The sequence below is a fragment of the Sturnira hondurensis genome, unplaced genomic scaffold (assembly GCF_014824575.4).
Source record: "Sturnira hondurensis isolate 20B ecotype Veracruz unplaced genomic scaffold, ASM1482457v3 Scaffold0018728, whole genome shotgun sequence".
Lineage (NCBI taxonomy): Eukaryota > Metazoa > Chordata > Mammalia > Chiroptera > Phyllostomidae > Sturnira > Sturnira hondurensis.
Window position 1 is genome coordinate 16,393,683 of NW_028091359.1, and position 23,038 is coordinate 16,416,720.

Genomic DNA, 23,038 nt, shown 5'->3' on the forward strand with positions numbered 1-23,038 from the left:
CTGCTGGGAAACAAAGGCCGGAGATGAGGGCCGGCTGCCTACAAAATCCAAAGGCTTTTGCACCGGAAAAGCTTCCGGAAGTAGTGGAGTGCTCCCTGCGGAATAGGGGCCGTTTCCTCTGGCCTGATTGGGTGCTGGGCATGCGGGGCTTTATAGTCTCAGGCTCCTGGGCCCGCCCAGCTGGGCAGCAACTCCAGGCGGAGTCTGCGGTGGGAGGATGTGATTTCACCGCCTGGGATTGCGGTCGGACAGGCGGCTACAGCCTAGGGGCGGTAAAGTGTGGGCCTGCAACCCACCTGAAGAGACGCGTCTCCGGGGACGGTGAGAACCAGGCCTGCTGATACCCTCGGGGACGGGATGGACGGGCCCAGGGCTGGAGCAAAGAGAGCCCCACCTAGTCCTGGGGAGACGGGGGAGATGGAGAACTCAGATCCTCCACTGGTGGTGTCTGTGTGTGTCAGAACTGGTCTCGGGTTCTCGGTAGTATGAAGGGGTACGGGCTGGAGAAGACCACACTGGCCACAAAGAGGTTGGTTCTTGAATTTCTCCAGATCCTTTGGATGAAACCTAAGATTTTTACACTTAGGATTTTTCTAGACCCGCCCTCTCTAACCTAGATCGGCTCTCCCCACTTCCTATTTCTCCTGATTTGTAACTGATTTCTCGGTCTTCTTCCTTTAGGACCCCCACCTCCTTCCACCGCCGTAGTTGTTTGCCCTTTATTCTGCTTGGGTTCACCTTAGCTTCACTGACACGGATACGCCCCTAGTAGCTTCAGGCATCCCCAGGTACCCACACACAAAAGTCCGGAAGGAAGAGCAATGAGGCTGCTAATGGAAACTCCATTCTCACTGGAAGTACTTTTCTGGGCGTCACCTGCCAAAGAATTCCCGGAATTCATTGGTATGGGTAGAATCGGAGCTGACGTCATCCAGGGGCTCATGGCAATTGCTTTGTGGGACAGGAATAGATTAACTCTGGATTTGTCTTTCTCTGTTGACAACAACCTAACCTTTGAGTCCCTTTGCTGTGGGAAAATATGTATGTGTGCTTTGATCCTGGAGAAATTGGTGCTAGATACAAAATACATAGGAACGTGTTTAAAACCTGTTAAGACCGTTAAGGGGTGGATGTATTTCTGCAGGGTGGGCTGCGGGAGGTGACGTGATCTCATAGTATGTCACTGATTGGACAGTCTTCTGGAGAGGGTTCATTCAATCCTTGAAGCAAATCGAAAGAATCCTGTACCTCACGCAGCACCTGCTCTGGCCCTTCCTTAGATATTCTTCCCAGGGACCTACCTAAATCTTGCCAAGAACAATTTCAGTATAACAACAAACATATATTACATACTTCAAAATGTGTATGGTGCCGCTGTGCGAAGTTTGGAGAATGCAGCAGTAAACTTGGGGAAACCAGTGCACTGCTTCTGGGTTCCACAGTTTCCAAGAGAGGATGGACGACTGTAAACTTCTGCACGTTGTGTGATTAAATGGGGTGATACCACTTGTTTCTGTCCCCACTATCACCACTGTGGTCCAGGCCTTCACCCTCTCTTGCCTAGACTACTGCCTCCTCTGGTCTTCCCAATCTTTCTCTGGAACCCCTATGATCCATTCTCTACACAGCAGCCAGAGTGATCTTTCTGAAATGTAAATAATTCAGATCATATCAGTCCCCTGCTCAAAACTCTTCGATTCATTCCCATTGCAACTGGGGTGAGATCTGAACTCTTTAATATGATCTGGGCTTCCCTTCTTTCTATGCACCAGCCATTGAGGCCTTACCTCTGTGGCTAAAAAAATGTGTCTGACTGATGTTTTGACACTTACCTTTTCATCTGTCTAGAACACTCTTCCAGCCCTCAGCTAGAATGCCGCCTTCCCGAAGATGCTCTCCCTGGCCCTCTATCTCTACATTAGCACCTCTCCGTAGTTACTTTCTTAATCACTGTTTTATTATTTTTATTGCATTTCTCACTTTTGTAATTACCTGCATATTTATTTGTTTTCTTGTTGTCTGTATCTACCAACTAGAAAGCAAGTTCCATGAGGCCTTGTTCTCATCTGTGTCTCCAGTGCCTGGCACATAGCAGGGGCTTAGTAAATGCTGACTCTCACTATTTTTATTCTTGTTAACATTTGAATTTCTTGAAGGCAAGGATGATGTCTTCTTCTTTGTCTTTTATTTTTATTTTTATTTTATTTTTTAAAATATTTTATTTATTTTATTTTTAGAAAGAGAAAGAGAGGGAGAGAAACATCAATGTGTGATTGCCTCCCACATGCCCCCTACTGGGGACCTGGCCTGCAACCCAGGCATGCACCCTGACTGAGAATGAACCAATGACGCTTTGGTTCGCAGGCTGGTGCTCAGTACACTGAACCACACTAGCCAGGGTTCTTCTTCTATTTTTTAAAAAGATTTTATGTATTTTTAGAGAGAGGGAAAGGGAAGGAGAAAGAGAAGGAGAAATATTAATGTGTGGTTGACTCTTGTGTGGTCCCCACTGGGGACGTGGCCCATAACCTAAGCATGTGCCCTGACTGGGAATAGAACTGGTGACCCTTTGATTCACAACCTGCACTCAACCCACTGAGCTACACCAGCAGGGTCTTCTATTCTTTATTAGAAGACTAATTGCTTTATTTATTTATTTTATTTTTGGAGAGGGTAAGGGAGGAAGAAATAGAGGGAGAAAACAGCAATGTGTGGTTGCTTCTCACATGCCCCCAACTGGGGACCTGGCCTGCAAACCCAGGCATGTGCCCTAATGGAGTTGAACTGGTGACCCTTTGTTTCCCAGACCAGTGCTCAATTCACTGAGCCACACCAGCCAGAGCACTTTTTTGTGTTTTTTTTTTAATCCACATCTGAGGGCATTTTTTCATTGCTTTTAGAGAGAGAAAAAGGGAGAGAGAAGTACCGATTGATTGCCTTCTTATAGGCCCCCAACCAGGGTACATGATCTGACAGGGATTGAACCTGCAAGCTGAGTATGTGTCCGGGTAGAGAATCGAACCCACAACCTTTCCGTCAGCCTGTGGGATGACGCTCCAACCAACTGAGCCACACTGGCCAGGGCACGATGATATCTTATTACTTCTCTCTCCCTACTGCTTAACAGTACGCACTCACTGCTGTTGCATTGCTGAATGAATTAAATGAGCTAATAAATATTATTAAATGCCTGGAACATAGTAAACATGCAATGAATGTTTTGCTTTTTTTCCTTCAATAAGTAGACTTTAGTGATTCTTTAGGAAACCAAAACATATAATCTAAGTCACAAGGGGTGACCTGGCTTTGCCTTCCTTTGCTTTCCTTGCTCTTCTCTCCCATGAAATCTTAGTGTTTCAGTTTCCATATTACTTAATTGACTTCAGATTTATCATCTTGTCTTTTCTAGCCCTTTCTCCCTACTCTGTTGAGAGGGAAGAGAGGAAAAGATAAGAAATCTTCTTTTCCTCTGAGGAAAAAGAAGCAAAAATAGCCATCTTGTAGTTGTTCAGTCCTGAAAAAATGGTGACTTAGGACAGAGCCAGTGCCAGGAAAGCGGAATATCAGAAACCCCCGCTGGAGCCGGGGTCCCCTCTGCCAAGAACACTGGCTGGTTCCCTGCAGCCTGGCTCATTCCACAGTCTCCTGAGCCGCTTTTACGTGCCTTCCTGAAGCCAGACTCCGGGTGTTAGTTACTCAAAATAAAAACTGCTGCAGACTGCTTCTGAGCCTGGAATCTTTAGGAAGGAAGTGCATCCTGTCCCTTGGGCTCCTGGGACACTCCTAGGCTGGCTGGACTCCCAGTAGGTTTGGCTGGAAGTCTTGGACTCTGGGAACCTTGAGAAGAACATAACTGGAATCTGGCTGGTAGATCCCCAGGGTAGAGACTTCTGCTCTGCCCAGTCTGTCCCTCTGACTGGCTCCAAGGGCTTCTTGGTCTTCCTCGCCACCCAGAGCTGAGTCTCAGGGAGGCTGGTGAAGAGACCATGCTCCCAGACCTGGTTCCTGGCACCATGAAGAACAGCAAGAGCATCCTTCCCATTGCCTGGGATCTTCACCTCTGCCAGGGAACCCCGTCAAGGGCCGATCGAGGGGAGAGTGACTGGATGATCAGTATTTCTCCTTCTGTCCCCTCCTGGCTGAGGGCTGTCCTCTGCTGACTCTTATCTTCTCTCCCATCTGCTTACAGTGTCGAGAGTATGAGGCTCTCGCCTCCACTGGCCACTCACCCGTGACCCTTCCACCACGGCGGAACCCTGCAAGCCCACCTCCTGCCGTGTGGTGATCTACCTGAAGCGGGAGATGTCAGGGGACACCTGTCTGTGCCCAGCCTCGGGGGCCAAACCCAAGCTAAGCGGCTTCAAGGGAGGCAGCCTGGGCAACAAATACGTCCAGCTCAACGTGGGTGGTTCCCTGTATTACACCACTGTGCGGGCACTGACCCGTCACGACACCATGCTCAAGGCCATGTTCAGCGGGCGCATGGAGGTGCTGACTGACAAAGAAGGTGAGGTATCGGGGCTTGTTGGGCAAGGTGGGAGGGGAAGGAATGTCTGGGGTATGCTTACCCATTTTCCAAGGAGGCTATCCACACTTTTTCTAATTCGCATCGGACCAGGTTCTCAAAAGGAGCGTCACCATAGTGACTAGGCAGTGGGTGGAAGGCGAGCAGGGCCTGGCGGTGCCTGCATTGTCAGGAGGTGGGCCCGAGCGTTTCTGGGCCGAGTCCTCTGGAGGGCCTGTCTCTCCACTGCATGTGCCAGTTCTCTGCTTCAGGGAGGAGCAGTGAGAGGAACCCTGGGCCCGAGAGCTTGAGGTTCCGTTCCCACTTCTGTTACCCTGTGCTGCATGCTCTTTGCCACCTGTCACCAGGCTCATCAGGTGGCCTTTGCTACTGCCTACTTCCCAGGTACCTGGAGGTAAACAGTAACCCTCCGGGACCCATCTGAACCCCTAGGCTGGATCCTCATAGACCGGTGTGGAAAGCACTTTGGCACCATTTTGAATTACCTCCGTGATGACACCATCATCCTCCCTCAGAGCCGTCAAGAAATCAAGGAATTGATGGCTGAAGCGAAATATTACCTCATTCAGGGGCTGGTGAACATGTGCCAGACTGCCCTGCAGGTACGGAGGCCAAGCCCAGGCTGGCTGGTGAGGTTGGGAGTTGGCCCCCTCCTTCGGGACGTATGGGTTCAGTTCCCGGAAGGCTGTGTAGCAGGTGTGGTTGAGGAGTCCAAACCTGCTTAGGTACACCGGCTGCTGCCCAGGCCGAGCAGGTGGGCAGCCAGTCAGTGTGTAAGGTGACAGTCTGAAGCAGTGTGACTGGGCCCTGCCCCTGGTTTATAGCCCGGATGTCTGGATGTTTGGTTTTCTGGAAATGGGAGTCTGCTTGCCAGCTGGCAGTTCTGTTACCAGGGTCCCCTGCCTCTCTGGTGCGTCCACAGCAAGCAGGGCGGGCTGGCCGTGGCAGAGGGGCTCTGACAGGTCCTGGGGAAAGCCTGGCCAAGGCTGGCAGACAGGATCTCAAAAAGGATTCTCGGCTGTGTGTCACCAGGACAAGAAGGACTCCTACCAGCCAGTGTGCAACATCCCCGTCATCACGTCCCTGAAGGAGGAGGAGAGGCTCATCGAATCTTCCACCAAGGTACTGGGTCTCTGCGGGACCTCTGAGGGCTGCAGGCAGGGGGTCCTGGGACCCGTGCCGGCCCTCACGCTCTCCTCTTTCACAGCCGGTAGTGAAACTGCTGTACAACAGAAGCAACAACAAGTATTCCTACACCAGGTAGAGTGGGCGTCCGTGGGGTGCTGGCAGGGGATCTTGGGGAAGGGCTGCAGAAGCAGCTCAAAGGGCGGAGCAGCCAGAGTGGAACTTTGGCAGACCACCCGAGGGAAGCCACCTGCACCCCTGCACCCCCGGTGTGGTTGGCACGGTCCTGGGTCTTGGGAGGGAGGAGAAGAGAGTAGAAGGGGAATCGGGCAGAGGCTGTTGGAACTTGCTGCAGGGCACTGGCTGGGATGTAGGCGAGACAGAACATGCAGCACCCTCACGGTGTCGTGTCGGGCAGCAAGCCAGGTGTTTTCCCAGCATTACCTTCCCAGGTGGAGGAAGGACACTGGGAAGCCAGTGAGCTGCGACCCCTCCTAGCTCCTAGGCCAGTTTCCCCCTTACCCCCAGTGTCCTCTCAACAGGCCTCAGGTCTGTGCGGGAGGCTGCAGGCTCAGAGTCCCGACCCTCTCAGTGACTCCTGGTGAACAGACATGTTGCTAGCGTCACAGCAAGGGAAGGAATCCTACTGAGGCAGCGGCGCGCCTCCTTCCTCCCAGGCCTAATGAGAGAAGATCTCCCTTCCTCAGTTCTCTCTGCTTTAACTCCAAACCAGCTCGACTCCTTTCCCACATAGGCCCCCAGACCCAGCCGGTGCCCCTCAGCCCTTTCTCTTCCATCCTGTCCCCTCTGGCATCTTGACTCTCCCTCATTTCAGCATGTCAGGGGAGGGGCGGGGAGAGCCCACCTAGTACACTCCCTGTGCTGGAACTGCATTCCCAGGCCTGCGGGCCCCATGGGTTTTCCAGCAACTCCGATGACCACCTCCTGAAAAACATCGAGCTGTTCGACAAGCTCTCCCTGCGCTTCAACGGCCGTGTGCTCTTCATCAAGGACGTCATCGGTGACGAGATCTGCTGCTGGTCATTCTACGGCCAGGGCCGGAAGCTGGCCGAGGTGTGCTGCACCTCCATCGTGTATGCCACGGAGAAGAAGCAGACCAAGGTATGGGGGCTTCCCCTGCGTGGCTGGGGCAGGACACTCTCCAGGGGCTGAAGGGGGCATCCACTTTGCTCTCTTGTCTTTCCCAAACTCACCGGGCAGGGATCAAGGCCAGTACGAGGGGCTTGGGGAAAGGCACGGAACTCTTTGTGCTGGTCAGCTGACAGGCAGGGGCTGTCGGGAAGGACCAGATCTTTGGAATTGGCCCAGTTCAGGTTTGAATTCTAGTCCCACAATTTACCAGTTTTCTGACTTTGGATAAGCCATTTGAACCATTTAGGCCTCAGTTTCCTCGTTTGCAAACAAGGGAATAATGGTGTGAATTTAACAGAGTTGCTGTGAAAATGAGATGGTTCTGAGGAACAGCGGTGCGGTGTAGTGGGAACAGCTGTTCAGATCTCTCCTCTGGCCCCTGCCGGTGGGGTGTCCCCGCTCGCTCAGCTTAGCTCCTCAGTGACAACACAGCGCCAGGCATGTGTGAGGGGATTGCCAGGTGATAGTTAACATAAGCTCAGCCAACCCCACTTTCCCAGTTCGCCAGTGTCAGTGCCCTACCCAGAGTAGCTGCCCGCCCTGCGTGTGGACTCCAGAGACGATGGGGCTTTGCTGGCCTGGAAGGGCAGCCCACCACGGGGAGTCGTGTGTGAGTGAAGGGCTCAAAGCAGCAAGCTCACATCGGACCCTCTGCCCCCAGACTACTGAAGTGCTGCAGCTGGGCTGTCTGAGGGTCAGGGGAGGGCATCTTAAGGAAGTGGTCCTGCTTCCTCCTGTCATTTTTGGGTGTGGGAGCTCCCGAGGGCAGGTACCAGTGGAGTCAGGATGCAGGGGCAGGTCTGTGCGGGGCTGGTTATGCTGTGGAAGTGGCAACGGCACCTGCCACCTGCCTAAGCACCTTCTCTTTCATGAACTGTGTGACCCCACACACCACACCCATGAGGGAGCAGGGCTAGACTGTTCCCCCCATGTGGCAGATGAGGGAACAGAAGCTCAAGGTGACACAAGTTAGGCTAGAGTCCAGGTACCTTGAATGCCATCCCTATCCGTCTTCCAAGTAATGTTCACAGCAACTCTCCAAGGTAGGTGTTAACCGTGATCTTACACCGGTGGAAACAGGCTGGGCAAGGTTATGCCCAAAGCCCCGCAGGTGTTAAGGACTTGTGCGTATCTGTATAACGCCGGGGCCTAACCCAAAGCCAAGGCCCTGGCCTCTGCACGTGCTGGTCCACTCATCTGCGGTCCAGAAGGAGGTGGAGAGGGTGCGAGTCTTCACACCCTCCCTTATGTGCATAGGGTACATCTTCACACCCCCTTCAGAGGGGAGCCTGCCCTCAGCCTCAGGCGACAGAAAGCCATCTGTCTCCCGAGAGAGTTCAGGAGGCTGAGTGAGCCAGCACGGGGTCAGGGACCCTGCTGTGCTGCTGTGTCTTTGGAGTGAAACCTCATTCATTCAGTCCGTCCTCTTGGCCCCCTCACCCCAGGTGGAATTTCCAGAGGCCCGAATCTATGAGGAGACACTCAACGTCTTATTGTATGAGACCCCCCGTGTCCCTGACAACTCCTTGCTGGAGGCCACGAGCCGCAGCCGTAGGCAAGCTTCCCCCAGTGAAGACGAGGAGGCCTTTGAACTGCGGGACCGTGTCCGCCGCATCCACGTCAAGCGCTATAGCACTTATGATGACCGGCAGCTCGGCCACCAGTCTGCCCACCGTGACTGACGAGACCCTCAGGGAGTCAGGGCATGGGGCACCCTGTCTCCCCTGCTGTGGAACCCTGCCCCATTGGCCACCGCACACTGCTGCTGGCTGGGGCTCTGCTCCAGCACCCAGAGGCACCACAGGTCCTGTCTGGGCGGGGCAGAGGGCCTGAGTAGGGGAGGGACCCCATTCCTTCGCCCAGCTCCCCAAGTACTTAAGGATGACTGAGTCCTGGCCCCTTGGCTCAGTGACGCCCTGCCTGCCTGACAGGGAGCTGCTTCTGCCCCTGGGGTGAGTGGGCCAGTCCGCCCACCTCCCGCTGAGGACATCCCGTTGGCCCTTTGCCGAAGGCCCCTTTGCCCTGCTGAAGGGCTGCTCTGGGCCTCAGCCGAGGGCCCTGGGGAATGGGGCCATTCTGCGGAGAAGGCGGCTGCTGGTGCTGCGGAGGCCCAGTTTCTTAGAAAGTGGGGCTCCTCTTTTCCTAAGGTGTTTAAGCACAGGGTTGATGAGTGTGTTTTTTTTTTAATTATCTAGGAATCGAATAGTTCTAGGTCTAATACTGAGGGGACTGGGTATTCCTACTACCCCTCCAGGATGCCAAGACTTTAAAGCACTTTGTACTTTCATTTAGGAGAGCTGTATTTCTCCCTGACTCATGTTGTCTTTTTCTGACCCTAATCCCCTCTTCCATGCAGAATCAATTTGAGGGAGGGGATAGAAGAAGCAATAAGAACACTGACCAGTTTGGGCTTTGCCAGGAAGGAGGCTGGCCGAGCAGCCTGCCCAGAGAGCACTGAAGGAGGATGTGTAAGTTGGGGCCACGGTCCTAATGCTCCTGCGAGAAAGGGCGTTTTACCCCAAATTCTTAGAGTCGCGTGACTGACTCTTTGATTCTCCTACCCTCAGCTCCAAGGCACGCTGCCCTTACTGTAAAGCCAAAGAGCCATTTAGGGCGGGAGCCACCGCAGGAAGGTTGTGGAGCCCATGGCACTGGGCACAAAGCCCTGCATCCTTGATGGCCCTGCGAGGAGGTGGCATAGGCTTGGCCATATACCCTCCCACTCCCCACTCATGTTGGTTTTGTGTCCTGGCTGGGGATGGAGGTTCTTTCCAGGGCGGGTCTCTAGACACAGGATACTGTGAGCAGCCTAAGCCCCTTCAAAAGTTCCTTCATTTCTTTCTCGTTCGATAACTTGGCCATAGCAATGCCAAGCACCAGCTCTTGGGCAAGGATGCGAGTTCCTCTTCAGGCCCTTGGTTTTTGTTCCCTTCCCTTTGGCATGGTTCTCGGCAGGCTGCTGATCTGAATTCTTTTCCAAAGGAAGGCCATCAGGAAGGGAATGTTCAGCCAGTTTAACAGATAACAAAGCAGCACGGCCACTTAGCAGTGCTCACTCGTTCGGGAAAGGACATAGGTTATCAAGTTCATCTCTCAACTACTTTTACAGTAAGTCCCTAAGTGGCTATTCATGGCTGACTTCAGTCTATGGGCAGATGCCAGGCCAGGGTTAGTAGACACTCAACAAGGACCTGAAATGACATGAGGGGGCAAGAGAAACGTGACTTTAATCAGATAGTTTACATTTGTCACAGTCTTGAATGTGTGAAGACTTTCAGATGACGCATCCTGGTGATCAGCTATGAACAGTTCTTCAGCATTCCATGGAGTAACGAGATAAAGACAAATCAATTTTTTTGGCCAGATAGATTCTGGCTTTGGCCGTGTGCCTTTCTCAGCCTGGAATAATTCTGAGGCCGGTGGCCTCCTTCCTCAGCTGCCCTCCAGAAGCCCTTTAACACTCAAAGCCTCAGCGCCCCACTGGAGTATTTTAATGATTGTCCCTTGACCTTCACAGCCCCTGTAGCCTCTTTACAGCTGGCTCAGTGACTGATCTTTCACAGAAAGCATAACAGTCTGGGACTCTAGACACTTATTCTGATTTAAAATAATCTTGTTCTTAAAAAACTACTAACATTGAGCTCATTGAAGCAATCTCAGCTCTTTACATCAGACTTTGTGGTGTAAGCGCTTGGAGGATTTTGAGCTTCCCAGCCCCATTCAAAAAGCAACTCTTGGTTGTATGAATTTTTCAACTCTGAGCAGCCCAGGGAAAAGTAAAGTGTGGATGAAGGTCAAACCTTCTCATCAGTTCCTCAGAAAACTGGAAGCCTGCTGTTAAGGACACGTACTGGTATTGGGTTTTATTCAGTTTGTTGTCTGACCAAGGTCTGCCTACAGGATGACACAGGTGCTGGCATGAGAACTTCTTTAGCACATAGCTACAGTTGTCATTGGCATAGGTGACGGAAACACTAATTTCTAATAAAACTGTATTACACTGCAGTGTGCAGAGCTATGCTTACAGTGGGTACGGCTTGGTCAGCTCGCCGCTATGGCCGTGGCTCTTGCGGCACGTGCGTGTGTGCGCGTGTCCCTGACCTGGGTTCTCCCAATCGGGCATCCCCTTGCACTCAGTTGTCCTACAACCCAGGCTCCCCCTGGTGGAGGATTAAGAACAACACTAATAGGGGCTGGAACTGAGATTTAATATTAATTCAAGAATAAAACAACCTCTTTAACAATCACTAGGGTAGCAGGGAAGCAGGAACCCTAAGAAACAGGGCAAAATGCAGCATATTTCATCTCTGGCTCTTGGAGATCAGTGAGCAGCTCAGAAAGCAGCTTGGCTTAAGCACCACCCATAACGTAAACCTCAGCTGAATTTCTGCATTTGTAGTCTGGAGGCTTGGCAACCTGTGCTCACCGCTGGCAGACCCATCATTCTGGGAAACCTAGCCAGCTTGCTTCACTCCTCTCCCTGGCCCCAGGAGGCTAGAGATGCCAGTGGTTGGCCAGCACGAAGAGCCAGGCCACTCCTTTGACCCTGAGGTTGGCCTCCCCCTATGCAGCTGGCGGAAGGTAAAGAAGAGAACAAGTCCAGCCCAGCCCCCACCCCACAGACTGAGGCACAGTGGTAACTCTAAGACAGGTCCAGCCAACCCCAAGCTTCAGAAGGGAAACACACACATTCTAGGAGTGGGCCCCTCCTGGAAAGAGCAAGGAGAGTGATCAAGGGCCCCCACCAGGTCAAAAAGGGAGCCTGAGGCCCTAGGGGCAGAAATGGCGAGGGTGGCCAAGCGTGCACTGGTTTATTGACCAAACCTCACATTCCAGACAGGCCAGGAAACTCCTCCTGGCCTGCAGCAGCTGGTCAGAGTTCCTGGTGGAAAGGTCTACTGGAACACAGTGTAGGCAGGGCTTGCAGGGGAGGCTGGCCTTGGAGGAGTCCTACATGGATCTTCTGGAGGAGATGGGTATAGCCCACCCACCAAAAAAAGAACCCCACGTTGAAATGGCGCACACGATGAAGAGACCCACTGCGTCCCTCGATGGAGAGAGTTCTGCAGCAGTTGCGGGGTGAGAGCCATTCTTCAGGGACCGGGCCTGACTATGTGGGGTCTCAGCTGGCCTACCAGTGAAGGCCTGAAGGTGGTGTCTTCTCATCTTTATTGCTTTCCAGAGAGAAGGGAGGGATCCGGACATCAAAGTGGGAGCCATCAGGCCTCTCGAAGCGGAACGTGCCCCTGTGAGTCAGAGAAGCTAGTTTAGAGGGAGTGTGGGCTGAGGCCATCCTGAGGACCCGGATAGCCATGTGTCCTCAGCTCCAGAACCCGAGCAGGATGAGGCAGGCCTGGGCTCTCTTCTGCCTGGTCCATGCCAGCACAACACTGGTCCAGGGACCCTGGAGCCCTCCCCGGCCCTACATGAAAAGAAAAAATACAGCTGTCCTGACTCTGCCCCTTAGATGCACACTGCATAAAAAACCCAACTACTGCCTGGCTGGTGTAGCTCAGTGGACTGAGCTCGGGCCTGTGAACCACACGATCGCGGTTTGATCCCCAGTCAGGCCACATGCCTGGGTTGCAGGCCAGTTCCCAGCAGGGGACTCACAAGAAGCAACCATACATTGATATTTCTCTCCTTCTCTCCTTCCCTTCCTCTCTAAAGACAAATAAATAAAATCTTTAAAAAAAAAACCCAACTACTTTCCGGTTAAGGAGTGAAATACCAGGAAAAACCAATTGTGTAGTCCACTCTGTGTCATCAAGTCACCAGACCTCTTTGGCTTAAGTCCTTGGTCCACAAAACCACAGCTAACTGGGAAACAGACATAAAAAACCAGGCAAGTCCCAAACAACGAACGGCAGGTAAGGCTCAATCTCAGGGCTTAACTTGGCCCAAAATTAATTGCAAGCTCTGAGCTCCCACTTTTCTGACCTGCAGCCAGAGTCTGCGGAGTTGAGCTGACCCACCCAGGCACACACTCACCACATATGCCCACTGGAAGCTTGCAGCGAGACGTGACTGCTGTACTGGAACGCGGGCTGCTCCTTGGACAACACTGGTTCCTGTGAGGGTTCAGGGAAAATTGGTCAGGCCAGACGAGCTCCCTGTGCTTGGGGACCAGACGCCAACTACCAGCTTCTCACGACTACAAGGCCCCTCGTGCCTCCCCCACTGCACAGCCACGGTCCTTGGCCTTTTACTCTAGGAAAGGTCATCTTAGGCTGCATGTCTGAGGACACTGGGCCAAGATGCCAGGCACAGAACCTACTCTGCAGATACCCTTCCCAGCATCCATTCCAAGTGCCTGAGTGCAAGGCACCATGGTGGTGCTCTGCAAACCTTTGCTGACTTACATTTCCAAGTACAAGGCAATAGGTATGATCCCCATTTCAGCATTAAATGGGGAAACTGAGACTTGGGTTAAAGAACTTACCCAAAGTTACACAGTGAGGAAAGAACACAGCTGGCATTTGAAGCCAGATTATCTAACTCCAAAGCCCCCTGTTCTTTTTTTTTTTAAAGATTTTATTTATTTATCTTTAGAGGGGAAGGGAAGGAGAGAAGTATCAATGTATGGTTGCTTATCGTGAGCCCCTGCTGGGAACTGGCCTGCAACCCAGGTATGTGCCCTGACTGGGAATTGAACTGTGATCGTGTGGTTCGCGGGCCTGCACTCAATCCACTGAGCTACACCAGCCAGGGCTAAAGCCTCCTGTTCTTTCTTAGGACCCAACCCTGCTTCCCCCAAGTCCCTGCTGACTTGGATAAATGCTTGTTAAATGTGGCCTCTGGCCAGTTCCCATGACTATTTCTTAGGAGAGAGTGGAGCAGTATGGGAATTGCAAAGTCAGGTCTCCTCAAGAACCAGCAGAGGATGCGAGCATGTGAAGAAGCAGAGGAAGGACAACCGGCAGTAGCGGGGCGTGCCTGTCCCACCTAAGAGCATTCAAATTCAGAATTTTTAAAAGGCGCTGTGCTGGCAACAAAAACTCTCCACCATCTTTGAAGTCAGACTCACCTGGATTCAAACCCAGGTCCTGTCCCCACCAGCTATGGGACTGGGCTAGTTATCTAACTTCATAATCTCACTCCAGTCTCATCGTCTGTGAAATGGGCTGTGAGAAAGCTATCTCACAGGGTGGTGGTGGGGTTTCTCACCAATGCACTCATACTTGGAGCCTCTGCCCCTAGCACAGAGGAGGAGGGAACCACACACTAAGCCCCAAGCCTGCTGGGCAGGACCAGGAATTGGGCAGCATTGGCCAAGTGATGATAATGCTCACCCTGCCCACCACCCCTCGGCCTCGCACTGTCTCCAGGGTGCCAGAGAGACTGAATATCCTCCAGTGTCGCTCCCGGAGCTGTACCACATCACTGTCAAGGTTCTCCAAGCGGATACAGTAGCGCCACTGTGGGAGTGGGGAAGAGAGAATTCACAGCTGAGGCAAGTACACTCTGGGCTAGCCTGCCCAGAATTCTAAGAGAGCAAAAGGCAACAAAGGTTGACCCCTGCATTGCACAGGCCCCACTCCCCAGAGGTAAAGTCCCCCACCTGCCAACCTGCCCCCACCATGCATCTTTCCTAAGCTCCACCTCCTGGAGGGAGACACTCACCCAGTACACATGGGAATTCTGGGCTTCCTGGAGGGAAAAAAACATGAAGAATGTAAGTATCAGAGCAGAAGGCAGAATCAAGTCTGTTCCAGTTGACACCTCTCCCATGGAGCACAGGCATTCCAGGAAGGCTGCAGAGACCGAATGATGCTGAGAATGCCTATGGGTCATGACGACTGAACTGTGGTATAGGGGACCATTCTGCATGGCATGAGGAAGGTAGCCCAGCCCAATTCAGAAAACCGACGAGGAGCGAGGTCGGCACACAGGACCCACGCCCACAGATAGGTTTTCCCGTGGGGAGTCAGGCCTGCATTTACCTAGGCTGCTATGAGGCTTGCTTTGGCTAAAACTCCCTCACCCTGAATGGAGGCAGCAAATGTTTACTGCGTATCTTCAACTCTCTAAAGTCTGTGCTAAACCTCCCAAGTATGGAGTGTAACCAGTTCAACTCCTCTTCCCCTTGATCTGAAACATCCTTCTCTTTGAAGTAAAGAGCAACATTCTTTCTTTTGTTATCTGTAAAAGGTCATCACCTCCAGTGAACCTGTGCATAGTACTTGAGGACCATCCTCAATGGAATGTACCCAGAGAAGCAATCAAGGCCAGTACAGGCAGGGGTCAGGGCCCTCTCCATGCTGTCCCTGTTTCTCCACAGGACTTCTACAGTCCATGTGAATCTGTTCATCGCAGCCACAACACACAGACCCCTCAGGCCGGGGTCCACATCACTGTGGCCCACAAGCCACGGTGGAGGGCAGCCTTGCCCGGGTCCATCCCTGGCCTCCCTCCTCCTTATCCTATCAGACACAGGGCTCTCCCCTTTCTCCGGACCACCCTCTCCCTGTCACTGATGCTCCCCACTCACTGCTGGCCCAGGCCACTGCCCTCGTCTTCAGCCCTACACAGCCCAACCTTATCAATACTGGGTTTGGTGTATACTGACATCCCTCTTTCCTGTGAGCTCTGGAAGGCAGGGACAACGTTTCATTCTTATCTATATCCCCAGGACCTAGCTTACAACCAGGCAAGAAATAGCTCAATTAATGTTTGACTCATGTGTGACTAACTGGACTGGGAGTTAAGAGCCTATCCTACACTGATTTGAACAAGTATGTGTATATTCTCCATAAGCGTGGCTCCCTTTGAGCCAGAAGAGAAGAAAGAATCGGCCTGGAGCAAGGAGGAGTCCTCCTGGGACACAAAGGTTTCCCTGCTCTAGGTCCTGGTGTCAGCCATTGCCAAAAGGCTGCTCAACCCCACCCCTTACAGGGAGGGCTGGGAAGTGGAACCACCGGCACGTGGTTGACATGTGGAACCTGCTCCAGCAGTCACACCGGGAATGCCGCGCAGAATTGGGGGCCCAGCCCTGGGTACATACCCTCATGCCCATGTAGAAGGGGATGACGGTGACGCGGATGTTCTCGGTTGTTTCCCGATGGACATCAGAGAGCTCCAGCCAGGGGTGGTTCTTCTCTTGCCAGGCCCGTAGTGTCTCCCGAGCCACAAAAGGGGGAGCTGGGGCAAGGGGATGACTGGTCAGTCCAGGCCAGACCCCACAGCATTCCCACTTTCCAACTGCCCCTCCTAGAAAACCCTGTCAAGTGGTGGCCCAGGTAAACAAGACACCCAAACGTGAAGCAAAAGCACCAGCTGGAAGAAGGCACAGAGCTGCTTCCAAAGATAAGCCCTGGGGAGGCATGTGGCATCGTGGGAAGGGAACTGGACTGGGAGTTAAGAGCCCTGGTTGTCAGGCCTCGCTCTGCCACTAACTACAATCTCGAGTCCCTTCTCATGCCCTCTGAGCCTCAGCTTCCATATGTGGAGATGATAGCCATTGACCGGATAGGCCTAATGGGAAGTTGAATGGGACTATGGAAACAGCTTTGAAATTACTTCTATAATACTGTGTTTGAAGAAAGGGCTGTCCCTTTCCAGCTTCTCTTCTTGAGAGAGATTACCTTTTGTCTGGTCATAGAGAAGAAATCTTTCAAAGAGCTCGTGCTGGATGGGGACCTGATCAGTGGAGGTGTAGGGGAGGATGTCTTCATGGCTGACATAGTCCAGGCCTGGCACAGAGAGGCAAAGAGACAGTGAAACTCGTGTAGGAGAAGGGGAGGAACAGGGCTGAGCAGAAACACAATTCCTGGTCTTGTCTCAGGGTGGGATGACCCTGGTACCATTGCGCTCAGCATCTGTAATCCCTCCCGGCCAATTAAGGACATCAGAAAGGCATCGGAACCCTCTCCCTGAGACACTCAGCACTCCTGATGGACAGGCACCATTTAGGTGCGTGTACTCACCTGGGATGGCATAGAGGGCCCGGCTGTCATCATGGTTGGCCAAGAAAGTCACAGCTTCTGTCTGAGATCTCTGAGACTAAGCAAGAAGTGAGTCAGACTTTCTTCCTCTCTCTTTTTTAAAGACTTTATTTATTTTTAGAGAGAAGAGAAGGGAGGAGGTAAGAGAGGGAGAAAAACATCTATGCACAAGAGAAACATCAATTGGTTGCCTCTCCCATGCCCCCAACAGGGAACCTGGCCTGCAACCTAGGCAAGTGTCCTGACTGGCAATTGAACCAGCAACTTTTTGCCTGAAGGAATGATTCTCCAACACAACTGAGCCATGCAGCCAGAGTGAGTCAGACTTTCTTAGTCACTATCCAGTCCTATGGTCTTGGTCTGTCTGACCCCTCTCCCTCCCTTTGCCCCCATCGGGGTTCAGGCCGTTCCCATGGAGAACCCCAGGCCCAGCCATCATTTTACTTACTATATGTGGACAGTCTCGGGCATCAATCAGCACCTGATAGTAAGTGTGAGTTTTGCCTTTCACCTCCTTAGAGCCGTGGCCAGCAGGATTCTCTGCTCTACAGGGTAGGAAACACCCAAGGTCACCCAGAGAGCAACGGAAGCAGTGCCTGCCCTAGCCCCTTACCCCAGCCCCTCCTCATCTAAACAGACAGGTGCCTTATCTGACCGGCTTTAGCGACACCCAGCCCAGCCACTCCCCAGGCTGGGACAAAGGATCATGTAGGGCCCATGGCAGAGTCATCAACTGTCCTACTTTCTGGCTGCCTCTTGGAAGAAGGGGGAGATGCTGAGAAACTCAAACGCAGGCCTCAGTCCCCAGAGCCCAGAGTACCCCATTCTTCTCACAGCCCCTGTGATCAGTGAATGAAGCCAAGCTTTTTCCTTTTTAATGTACTCTAATGTAATGATGATAAAGAGATTAAGGGAAGGATTCTAAGTGAACATCAAGTAATCAAGAAGCATAATCCCCCACTGCCTTCAGCGGTAATTATAATGCAAGCTGAGAAGAGCTTGGGAGACTATCCTGGGGAGGCCTAAAGGGACCCTCTGGCTTCAGACTGCCCCTGGCACTCAGCACTGTCTCCTCAGTTATTAGCAGCAGGCGAGCACTTGGGCATTCCTAAAGCCCAGGAGGATGCTATCTTCACCCTGGGGTCCCAGGGACCCCAGTTATGTGTGTCTGCCGTGAGTCAGGCCTCCTCCTGAAGACATTGTGTGGCACAATGCAGGGCGACTCACTTTTCTGGAGCTGCAGAGGCCACATCCCGGTCGTACAGCCTGGCCTGCCAGGGAAACAGGACGACACCTCGGTAGCCGAAAACACTATGAAGGAAAAGCTGGGGGGAAAGCGAGGCCTCAGTGAGTCTGCAGCCCAGCAAGTCCATCCGGATGGGACGCAGACCACAAAACAGCACAGACGTTCGAACTCCTGCACAAGGTCTTGCCACTGTTTTCCTTAAACTCTGCAATCCTCCCAGACCAACTTCAGAACACTCTTACCCTCTCTCCACCTGGCTGGCCTCTACTCATCCTTTAGGCCCCAATGCAGGCCTCTAGGAAGTGTTCCCTGACCTCCCCTTCACTTAGCACAGTGCACAGCTGTTGGCCACTTGCATAACATAACTTGTTCCTAAACTGTCAACTCCATTAGGCATTGCTTTCTGATTTAACTCCAATGCACAATGTAGGCACACCGAAAAAATGCTGAACACACAAAAAGTCCTCCTTACCTACATGAAGGCTGAATCAATCTCAGGGGATCTGGCACAAAGCTGATTTAGAAAAAGCCTCACACCCAGAGCTTACTACTCTGCAAAGAGCTGAACTATGACAAAGCACCAGGTGTATTTTTCTGAAAGCTCCCTCACTGGCATCCCACCACCCACTATGTTAGAGGACTCTTCAGTAACTTAGCTCTCTCCTCACTACAGTCCAAACCATCTCTGTCTATACTAACTTGGAGAGAGAACCCATTGACACACGAAATGCATTCGAATCCAGGAAAACAGAAACCCACCTTTATTTATTTATTTATTTATTTATTTATTTTTAATATTTTATTTATCTTTTTTAGAGGGGAAGGGAAGGAGAGAGGAAGAGAAACATCAATGTATGGTTGCTTCTCGTGCCTCCCCTACTGGGAACTGGCCCCTGCCAGGAACTGGCACCTGCCAGGAACTGGCACCTGCTGGGAACTGGCCTGCAACCCAGGCATGTGCCCTGACTGGGAATCGAACCGCAATCGTCTGGTTCACAGGCCCACGCTCAATCCACTGAGCTACACCAGACAGGGCTTATTTTTTTTTATTTTTAAATATATTTTCTTGATTATCCTATTACAGTTGTCCCATTCCCCCCCCCCTTATTCCCCTCTGCCCTGTGCACCCCCTCCCACCCGCATTCCCCCTCTTTAGTTCATGTCCATGGATCAAACATATAAGTTCTTTGGCTTCTACATTTCCTATACTACCCTTAACCTCCCTCTATCTTCCACCTAACATTTATGCTACTTATTCTCTGTACCTTTTCCCCTCTCTCCCCACCCACTCCCCCACTGATAACCCTCCATGTGATCTCCATTTCTCTGGTTCTGTTCCTGTTCTAATTGTTTGCTTAGTTTGTTTTTGTTTTAGGTTTAGTTGTTAATAACTGTGAGTTGGTTGTCATTTTACTGTTCATATTTTCTATCTTCTTTTTCTTAGATAAGTCCCTTTAACATTTCATATAATAAGGGCTTGCTAATGATGAACTCCATTAACTTGACCTTATCTGGGAAGCACTTTATCTGTCCTTCCATCATAAATGATAGCTTTGCTGGATAATCTTGGATGTAGGTCTTTGGATTTCATGACTTGGAATACATCTTTCCAGCCCCTTCTTGCCTGCAAGATTTCTTTTGAGAAATCAGCTGATAGCTTTATGGGAACTCCTTTGTAGATAGCTGTCTCATTTTCTCTTGTTGCTTCTAATATTCTCCCCTTATTTTTAATCTTGGCTAATGTAATTATGATGTGCCTTGGTGTGTTCCTTCTTGGGTCCAACTTCTTTGGGACTCTCTGAGCTCCCTGGACTTCCAGAAAGTCTATTTCCTTTGCCAGATTGGGGGAGTTCTCCTTCATTATTTGTTCAAATAACTTTCCAAATTCTTGCTCTTCCTCTTCTCCTTCTGGTACCCCTATGATTCGGATGTTAGAACATTTAAAGATGTCCTGGAGGTCCCTAAGCCTCTCCTCGTTTTTTTTGAATTCTTGTTTCTTCATTCTGTTCTGGTTAAATGTTTCTTTCTTCCTTCTGGTCCACACCACTGATTTGAGTCCAATTTCCTTCCCTTCGTTATTGGTTCCCTGTACATTTTCCTTTATTTCACTTAGCATAGCCTTCATTTTTCCATCTAGTGTGCAATCATATTCAACCAATCCTGTGAGCATCCTGATTATCAATGTTTTGAACTGTGCATCTGATAGGTTGGCTATCTCTTTATCACTTAGTTGTATTTTTCCTGGAGTTTTGATCTGTTCTTTCATTTGGGCCTTTTTTTTTTTGTCTTGGTGTGCCTGTTAAGTAGTAAGGGGTGGAGTCTTTGGCATTTACCAGGGCGGGGCAACCCCCACCCCTGGGTTATGACACTGTTTGTGGGGGAGGGGCCAGAGAGGGATCAGTGCCACTTGTTTCACTCTCTGCCAGTTTTTAGTCACTTCCCCCGATACCCACAATCAAATTGGGCCCTTCTTGCCCTGGCTGGTGTAGCTCAGTGGATTGAGCACAGGCCTGTGAACCAAACAACTGCAGTTCGACTCCCAGTCAGGGCACATGCCTGGGTTGCAGGCCAGTTCCCAGCAGGGGATGCACAAGAGGCATCTATACATTGATATTTCTCTCCCTCTCTCCTTCCCTTCCCCTCTAAAGATAAACAAATAAAATCTAAAAAAAAATTGGGCCCTTCTGGTGCTGATTCCTGGGTGGGTGAGCCTGTGCATGTTCTAGGACTCTGTGGGGTCCTCCAATGAACTCTCCTGTGAGGCTTGGAGTTTCTCCCACTGCCGCAACCCCCACAGGTGTTTTCAATCAGAGGTTTGAGGCTTTATTTCCCCACACTGCAACCTTGGGTTGTGCAGTCTGTCTCGCTCCCCAATTGCTCCTCCCAGTTTGTCTGCATGCAAATGTGGGACTGCCCAGTCCACAATCCACCACCTCACCAAGTCCACTAGCCACCGCCTTGCCCACCAGCTGCAGCCTTGCCTGCCCCAGTCCTCCAGCTGCCACCTTACTGCAAGTCCTCTCCACCTGGCTGCCTGTTTCCACACCTCCTACCAGTTTGGATGAATGTTTCTTCTTTAACTCCTTGGTTGTCGGACTTCCATACAGTTGGATTTTCTGGCAGTTCTGTTGTTTTTGTTTTTAAATTTGTTGTTGTCCTTCTTTTGGTTGTGCGAGGAGGCACAGTGTCTACCTATACCTCCATCTTGGTTGGAAGTCCCCCAGGAACCCACCTCTAAACATCTGTGGTTCTGATCTGGCACAAAACACCACAGCACAAAACCGTAACATTCAGCCCTATGACTACATCTGACCCTCTTGGCAGAGCACACCATGAAAAAGGAAAGATGACCCAGCCCAGCACTCACCTGTCCAGTCTCATATTTTCCATTCTGTTTTGGCACCTCAAACACACCAACTGTCTCCAAAACTTTGCCCTCTGGTCGGTTTCTGATTAGGAACAGAACAAGCAGATGAGCAGATGAAGAGGTACCAGGACTTACCCATCAGAAAAGGCTACTAGAATACCGAGGGACCAAAGCTGTGACAGCAGACAAGGGTTAGGGGAACTGGCTGAAACAGGTAAGGGTCCTGCCAAGTCACCACCCCACGCTCCACAGAGCCTGTCCTGTTCTGAGGCCCAGCCACAGGCCCCAGGTTTCCATGCCAGGGCCACCTGCTCCCAGGTCACTTTCTTCTCTTCGCTCTCAGCATGCCTCACACCGTGCCCTCTACCCTGCCCAACAGTGCTCCTTGCCTCCCTTTCCTCCCTAAGCCACCCTCCTGACCTCCCACGGCATTTTAACTGTCCTTCCCACCTTGCATTTATTTCAGTTATTTGTGCCCATGTCTTATCTCCATTAGAGACTGTAAGCTCCCTGGGAGCAATGCCTGTGTTTGATTAGCCTAATGTATACCAGGAGCTCAAAAATATTTGTTCTGTTATAATTTTATGTCCATCTCCCGCTCTGAACTGCAGTCTTCATCCTGCCCTTGATGGGCTTAACCATCCTCTCTAGAGTTCCTCCTGTATTCCCTACAGTGCACCCTGCAATCTCTCAATCCAGTTTTTGGTCAGATTTACATCAATTTTCACACAAGTATGAAAATGCAACTAGTTATCTCTCCCCAGTATGAATGTCTAATCTCAGCTACTAAAAGGTCCATTCTCTCAGCGACCTCTCTGCAGAGGTGCTCTTTACAGGAGCTGTTCAAAGCACTGCTCTTCTTACTGTTTGGAGACGTAAACATCATGCTTCCTCCCACTTGATCCTCTGGCCCCAATTCAATCTGTCTGTCCCATCCCTGGAAACAATGTTCACACCATCCCCATGCCTCAAGCCCTCTTCCCCAAATCACATCGAGAGAACCAGTCTGTCCAAGGTCACACTGAAACCGGGAACCTAGCGGAGCTCAGACTCAAGAGCCCTGTTTCCCACTTCGAGCATCTTTCTGAGAGAGAACTTGACGCAACCTGGGGCTAGGGAGATCGAAGTCAAAAGCCCTAGGGCTTAATTAATAAGCTGCCCACTAACAGCGGCGCTCGGAGATCCCCACTCGGGAGGTAGGATTCACTTTGAGAGGATTACTAGTTCCCACTCAGAGCCAGCCCCGCATAACCCAGGGCTCTGGACCGCGCTCCCTTCTCTGCTCCTGGCACACATCCCAGAGAGCGTAGATCGGCTTCCGGCCGGGACCCCGTCGCGGGTCGAATTCCCTCTCCCGGCCGGGCCTCCTAGTCTCCTCCCTGGCCAGGAACACGCCCTCTAGGCTCCGGGCCCCTGCCCCTCACCGGGACGAGAGGTGCCTCCGCGTCGTGGTCGCTGCAGGGAGGAAGGGCCCAGCTCCACCCGCCGCACAGAGCGGCCTTGGCCCCCGAGCACCGGTCAGCGACCGGGACCACCAGCGGCTGCCCACGGCCAGGGCCCGCCGGGCCACACAGCCAGCCATGTCCCCCACGAGCGCCCGCTGGGGTGCTGACACAGGGCCCGACCCACGGCCCGGCGGCGTCCCGCCCCCGCCCCACACTGCCCCGCGCCGTGTCCCG

General features: G+C 51.9%; 2 protein-coding genes across 2 annotated transcripts; one reads left to right on the top strand and one right to left on the bottom strand.

Annotated features, from left to right (window-relative positions):
• Positions 1–28: 28 nt before the first annotated feature.
• On the top strand, positions 29–10,807 carry TNFAIP1 (TNF alpha induced protein 1). Its single transcript, XM_037070228.1, has 7 exons — positions 29–321; positions 4,190–4,507; positions 4,958–5,127; positions 5,558–5,647; positions 5,733–5,785; positions 6,577–6,772; positions 8,248–10,807. The coding sequence occupies exons 2-7, from the start codon at positions 4,303–4,305 to the stop codon at positions 8,482–8,484; spliced, it is 951 nt and encodes a 316-aa protein (XP_036926123.1). The 5' UTR covers positions 29–321; positions 4,190–4,302; the 3' UTR covers positions 8,485–10,807.
• A 182-nt stretch (positions 10,808–10,989) lies between these two features.
• POLDIP2 (DNA polymerase delta interacting protein 2) lies at positions 10,990–23,004 on the bottom strand. The gene is made up of 11 exons (XM_037070227.1): positions 22,784–23,004; positions 21,360–21,441; positions 17,974–18,071; positions 17,195–17,291; positions 16,729–16,804; positions 16,387–16,494; positions 15,807–15,943; positions 14,426–14,452; positions 14,095–14,220; positions 12,794–12,873; positions 10,990–12,048 (listed from the first exon to the last, which is right to left on the bottom strand). The coding sequence occupies exons 1-11, from the start codon at positions 22,939–22,941 to the stop codon at positions 11,934–11,936; spliced, it is 1,104 nt and encodes a 367-aa protein (XP_036926122.1). The 5' UTR covers positions 22,942–23,004; the 3' UTR covers positions 10,990–11,933.
• Positions 23,005–23,038: the final 34 nt, after the last annotated feature.